This window comes from Hetaerina americana, unplaced genomic scaffold (genome assembly GCF_022747635.1).
Source record: "Hetaerina americana unplaced genomic scaffold, ioHetAmer1.1.p SCAF_1, whole genome shotgun sequence".
In the NCBI taxonomy this organism is placed as follows: domain Eukaryota; kingdom Metazoa; phylum Arthropoda; class Insecta; order Odonata; family Calopterygidae; genus Hetaerina; species Hetaerina americana.
The window spans coordinates 102,616,562-102,622,894 of record NW_027286069.1 but is presented as its reverse complement, the minus strand read 5'-3'; the positions used below and the strand labels follow the sequence as shown (position 1 = coordinate 102,622,894).

The 6,333-nt window shown below is 35.3% G+C and overlaps 1 protein-coding gene across 1 annotated transcript; it reads left to right on the top strand.

Moving 5' to 3' along the window:
• The first annotated feature begins 296 nt into the window (after window positions 1-296).
• On the top strand, window positions 297-5,800 carry LOC139686859 (uncharacterized). The gene is made up of 2 exons (XM_071583938.1): window positions 297-1,065; window positions 5,273-5,800. The coding sequence occupies exons 1-2, from the start codon at window positions 318-320 to the stop codon at window positions 5,677-5,679; spliced, it is 1,155 nt and encodes a 384-aa protein (XP_071440039.1). The 5' UTR covers window positions 297-317; the 3' UTR covers window positions 5,680-5,800.
• The last annotated feature ends 533 nt before the right edge of the window (window positions 5,801-6,333 follow it).

Here is a 6,333-nt window from a genome sequence, read left to right as displayed (position 1 = left end):
AAAACTCTAACTCTATTATCAATAAGGAAGTGTAAGAGGTATTTTGTCATAAAATCATGTGGCTCCCGGGGAACAAGTACCAAAAGAGATGCCCTTTATGGGTCATCTACTTCATCATAATATCCCTCCGAACTTCGATTGGCTCAGCTTCTCCGGATACCGGGGCTCCTGTCACTCCACCAACCGTCGACGACGGTGTTCAGCGCATTGGCGTCGGGGAAGTCCTCATCGTTGATGAATTCGGACGCGAGGCAAGGAGCTACTGGGACTCTGAAGCAGCTGAAGAGAAGGTTGAAACTGTGACAGTTTATGGTGGCATGGAAGTGGTAGGTAGAGGATCAAGTAAAAGCAGCGATCCAGATGTTGTGAGAGGGCATGCCATCAAGGAAGAACAAAGGGATTCCAGTGAAGAAGGGTCTTTCGAATCAGAATTTCCCGGTCAGAACTCCATAAGAGACTCTGTACCGGAGACAACCTTACTAGACTGTGTGCTCCAAGGAGACTTGCCTTGCATCCAAAAGAAAGCTTTCCGAGCACTTCAGAAACTGATTCAAATGAGCCAGCCCGGTTCACTTTCCTTGACGACTACTAATCAAGATAAATTTCCATTGAAGGAAAGTGACGACAGAACTGAAAAAGTTGAGAAGGGTGCGGGGATCCTTCAGAGTCCCGGATGGTGGTTAATGGGAAGTGGAAGTACAGGGGTAACCTCAAAGCCAGGCAATGAAGCTAATCCAGTTGATGAAGTGATAAAAGCTCTTAGTTCAAATGGTGGAATGTCACGACTTCTGGAAGAAGTGAGGGATCTTGTGGTAGACTTAGTCTCCAATGTGATCAACCTGCAGGAAGGTGAAGAAGACAGAATGAGAAAAATGGATAAGAGGAGTGGGGACGTAGATTCTAAGCAAAGGCGGAGGAGGAGTGTTGTGGCTAAGAAAGGAGCAGGTCCTGTTCCACTTGGTTTTGGTTCCAGCCCTCTACCCACGAAAAGGTTAGGGGAGAAAACAGGGGTTGCAGATCAGGAATGGTCATCTGGGAAGGTTGAAGAGCCAACTTCAATACAGCGTGAGTACTGGTTTTAATGGATTTAACATATATTACTCTTTGGGTTGGTTGGATTGAAAAATTAAATGGTCAGTAACTAACCTCCCTATTATAATACACCGAAATATTTAACTGGGGTATGATAAAAATTATAAAGAGTGAGTAAACCTAAAATCTTCAAATATTTCTTAACTTCATGGATTAAATGACATGTTTTCTCGATCAACATATGATATATTTCTAAGGATTCAATTATGGAGATTCATTGCATATAATAAAGCTATATTAATGATGATTATTGAAAGAAGTAAATTTATATATTAAGTATTCAATGAAGCATCAGTGTTGAGATAACCTTGATTCAACTAAGCATCAATGTTGAAATCTCAATGCATTTTTTTCTGTTTACATCAAGCTGTTACCAAACTGCAGCCCTTGAATTAACTATATTTGAGTGTGTATATTTTATAGCAATTAGGTAAATAGATTGATATTAATTTGTCACATTTTACCTGTATTTTCAATATAATTTGTTTTCAAATTAGTAACCAAAATTTAAAAATGATACTCTCATTCCTGTTGGAGGGTTTTTCAGTATTGTTCTGGAAAATAGGGTTTACTAGGATGCTTCACTGCTTTGGATCTTCATTCTCAAGATGACATTTCAGAGGCATTGGAGTTTTTGTCTTCAGGTTTGTCTTGCCATCTGGATCTTCAGATCACTTGTGACCTGACAACAGAAGCAGTAATTTCTCCTAAATGTCATCTCTATAATGAAGACGATGCAGTGAAACATCCCGGAAAAGTTTGAATTTCCTGATGTTCTCTCATTTATTGTTTTTATTGTTTGCCAATCTCCCTTCATTTTTTACACTTACTTACTCATAGTTTGATTCTTACTTGATTTTAAATTCTCAAAAAAACTCAACTTTCAAAATCGCTTTAATTTAGACACTTCATTCTGATGCAATTATTTTTTTATGACTATAACTCTTTATAAATCCCACATAGGTACCTCATTCTTATTAGTCAATTACTGCTCCAACATTGAGCCCCATGGATGATATAAATAGTGGTTCTAGTAAAAATATTCATAGAAATTTAATTTTTTGTGGATATAACTGTTACTTTCAGTCAAAATTTATTTATTTTTAATTACATATTACTTTAGTTAGTAATTTAGTAAGCATAGCAATATTCAACATAAGGGGATTTTATATGGGAACCTTCATGCAGATGAAGCAGTGGATTTAAAGGGTATCACTTGAGGCAAGACAGATTATGACTAAAAGTGAAGAGGGATACAAGGATAATATACTGATCTCTCTGTCTTTTTCTGAGTTAACATATTGATGAGATACATTCTATCCATGCTTCTTCTGTGACCCAATGTATTAGTTCTAATATGCAATCTTTCAAGACGTCACTTTGGTCATATCTGATGGTTGATTAGGTGTATACATAGAATAATTGGGTTACCTTTTGATCTAAGTACCTAAATCTGGTTTCTATAATTATTGTTGTCATTGACAAATCACAGCCCTTTACTTGGCCTTATGTAGCATTGAAGAAGCTATTTTACACAGCCCTAATTACAGGAAGCTAACAAATGGAATTAAAGTGTTTTCAAGATTTTTGGGAGCATTTTTAAATTATCACCTACTGTCTTAAGAATATTTTTTAAATGTTAACTATTTAGTGTTTCTATGGGTGTTTCTGAAAACGTCTCATAATTTTACAGTTTTGAATCAGTCAGAAAATTTTATAATCTACCGTAAATATACTGTTATTTATTATGTGTATAGAGAAGGATTATTTTTACTTGCAATATCAAGAGATAATATTTCATCAAACAGGCAATTTAGTATTCACTATCTATTTCCTACCACTGACCCATTGGTACATGAATAAATAAAGTACCTGTCCTGATTATGCTTTGTGTACCAAGTGCCGCCACTAAAAATTCCATCAGTTATTGAAGAAGGTGGTTAGGTGGATATAAACCAGCTATTTGCAAAGCCAATTCCCTTAAACTACTTATGCCATTAGTATAAGTTTAGTCAGAAAGTACAAGTTTAGTGCCTACTTATAAATAATTTTAACAATTAATGGTATACTACTCTTCATCAATAAATTTAAAACCTATATGAAGCTCTGGAAAATGTGTTGTAACCCATGATTGATTAATGCCATACATATTAATTTATGCTATTAATGATTTTGTCGTCTTCATAACAAATTGGATAGTTTTTTTTTAACTTTGATAATTACTGATAATACCAACCCAGATGCCCATTGAAAATTAAGTGTCTGCAGTTTGTAAAGCTAAAAATGGAAACTTAAGATTTCAATAGGACGTAGAAACTGTATGCTGATAGATTATTTTAAGAGTCATAGTTCCAAATATAAACATGGTCTACCATTATAGTATTTGGAACTATTATACCATACTTTTTACAAAAAGTCAAAATTTGCCATAGCACTATTATTAAACATGCCTGTTAAAATTATTTCTTGATATTAGTCAATTTTCCTCCATGGTTACAAAAGCAATAAAAAATATATCATATAATTCCTATATATTTCCTTTAATCTACTTACTAACCAGTAATTAAACATAGTAAGTTAACCCTAGGTATATGCCCTCTGTGGAAATAGTAAAGGCTGTTGAGTGCAAGGAAAATATTAATTATGCATTCCTGGTGATTCTTAATTTTACTGTTTTCGGGTCTCCCCTTTAAAGCTCAAGGACCACTCTCCCCCTTCCCTCCCTCCTTCACAGTGACTTTGAAACTTGGAGCAATATAGATTGGATATCTGAATACTGAATATATTTTCCCAAAAAAATGTGTAGAGTAACTCTCATTGGGCTGACCATTAATTGCAAAAATGCAGATGTTAGGGTTAAATGGCAACTTCTGTCTTGATTTTACTCAAGAAATTTGAACTCTGCCGGAATTCCATGTCATGAATAATTAAGTATGGGTAATAGATGAGATATAAATACTGGCTATCCAGCTAATGTTTCTTTGATGCATATGAGAACAGTTTTGTTGATTTCGAAGTAGGTATCTCTCCTACATCCTTCCTGTCCAGTTCTTTGAATATACAGGTGTTCTATATTTATTCATGACTGTAAATAAATGCCTTATTGCCTCTTTCGGTAAATATCTGACTCTGTGTATTCAATGGAGGTGAAGAATTGGGACAGTTACCTGGATGCCCATATTCAATGCCCAGGTTTGAATGATAAGGGTGATGGGTTTGTTCATGAAATTCTGATACATGATTTAAGAAACTCATGCTGAGAATTCTTCAGGCTTGGTGCTCTTTTCTATTGGATAGAATATTCAACAGTGGGACCATTTCATTCCTTTCTCTCCATGTTGAGAATATGCCATGATCCAATGCACTCATCCTCTTCATTCTAAAAACATAGCTCAAACAATTAGCCAATTATCATACATATGGCCTTGGCTGGCGGTCACCTCACCACAAGCTGCTACTATCATAACTTCAGGGAACTAGGTGAATCCAGTATTATGATTAAGTGAAATTAATTCCATGTAAGATCCTCTGTTCTGTCTTTCAAAATATCCAGTTGAGTTCATGAGTTCATAAGGAATTGTACTTTTGACCATGTGGGTTGGCAAAGTGCTCACCCACACACACCTCTAGTAGCCATAACCAAAGCTTACATAAATTACATCTCTTACAGGTGAACATAAGTTTCAGGCTTAATTCTATGGAATTTCTTCATGAAGGGTAGAGAAAGAAACTTTGTACTCCAACATAAAGATTTATTACTTTTCACGACCATGGTTTCATCAGGTGATGATGATGTGCAGCACCGAAACCATGGTCGTGTGAAGTAATAAATCTCTATTTGGTGTGCAAATTGTGGTGCAAAAGTTTCTTTTTGTACCCTCTTACAGATGAGCCCACAAATGAATCATTAGCTCGAGAGAAAAGTGCTTGCAGGGTACAAAAATTGAAAGAGTACGAAGTTGAAATCTTTATTTTGTTGTAGTTAAACAATTATGCCACTCAATGTGAACTGTTTTGTGTAGAAGGGATCAGTACTGCTTTTTTGCTGTGTGCATTTTGTAATGATTGTAAATAAGAGTAGTGTCCCTTTGATGAGAATACCAAAATCAAAGTTAACCTAGGTAGCCCAAGTCCTTTGAGCTGGCCATGCTTACATATGGTTATATTGCTTGCTTTCTAGGAGGAGGTATAGGAGGAGGATCAGGAGGGAAGAAAAAGAGAAGAAATGGTGTCAGCACCATCCTGATGGGCATACTGACACTCAAGTCCATACTCTCCTACATTGCGATGGTCTTCTCACATCTGATTCATTTTAAGCAGTTTGGAATCAGTGTTTTAAGTTTCCTGGTGTCTCTTGCCAGGCTCATCCTACTTATCCGTCAACAGAACTATGACAAGCACCCTGTGACTGACACAAAGGTTGTTTACTTAAGGCCTCAACATGCACCCAGCCACTATGGGGATCATCCTCAAGCCCAACATTATGGTGGAGATTATTACCTTAAGAGGTCATTTGATTCCATCTCTGATGCTGCGGAAAGTGATGCATCTGCACATGAATTGGCCTATGGTGCTCAGAAGCCTTGAGATAGATGAGGAATGTACCACTTTACCTGAGATGCAGTCTCAAATTTATTATCGGAGGGAGTGTAACAATTTAATTAGTTTTCACCGATGAATATGCTAAAAGGTATAACGTGATTATAGATCAGGGAATGGAAATCATCAAATTACTCTTATAAGTGGTTATTCTCATATTTATTCAGAATTTCAAAAATAAATAGAATTCTAAAATTTTGATTAAATATATTATGTAATCAATCTAAGTATACGATTTTGAACCATATTATTTATTTGGATAAAACACAATAATTTATACAGGGTACCTAATTGTACGACTCATTCTCCACACTCTAATTGTTTCAAGACTGATTGATATTTTGATGTGGTAATGTAAACAAATATTATGTTTGAAAGTGCTTGTATTTATTTATGTTAATTTATTTATTTAAGTGTATTTGTTTAAGTTTATTTATTTATGCTAATTTATTTATCTATAGGCATTATTTATTGCATTAGCTCAAGGAATACAGATTGAAAGAGACTGCATGTGGTGTTGTTTTCTCAAATATTTTACAGTACCTAATGATAGGTATACTAAACTTAAAATTTGTCCATGCTGAGTTGACCACTCACAAAATTAAGTGACTAGGAAACTTGATGGAAAACAGCTATTTTCCA

Coding starts and splice junctions, on each gene's coding strand:
- LOC139686859 (XM_071583938.1), top strand. CDS start 318: ATGGAAGTGGTAGGTAGAGGATCAAGTAAAAGCAGCGATCCAGATGTT. Junction 1,066..5,272: donor AGAGCCAACTTCAATACAGC/GTGAGTACTGGT, acceptor CTTGCTTTCTAG/GAGGAGGTATAGGAGGAGGA.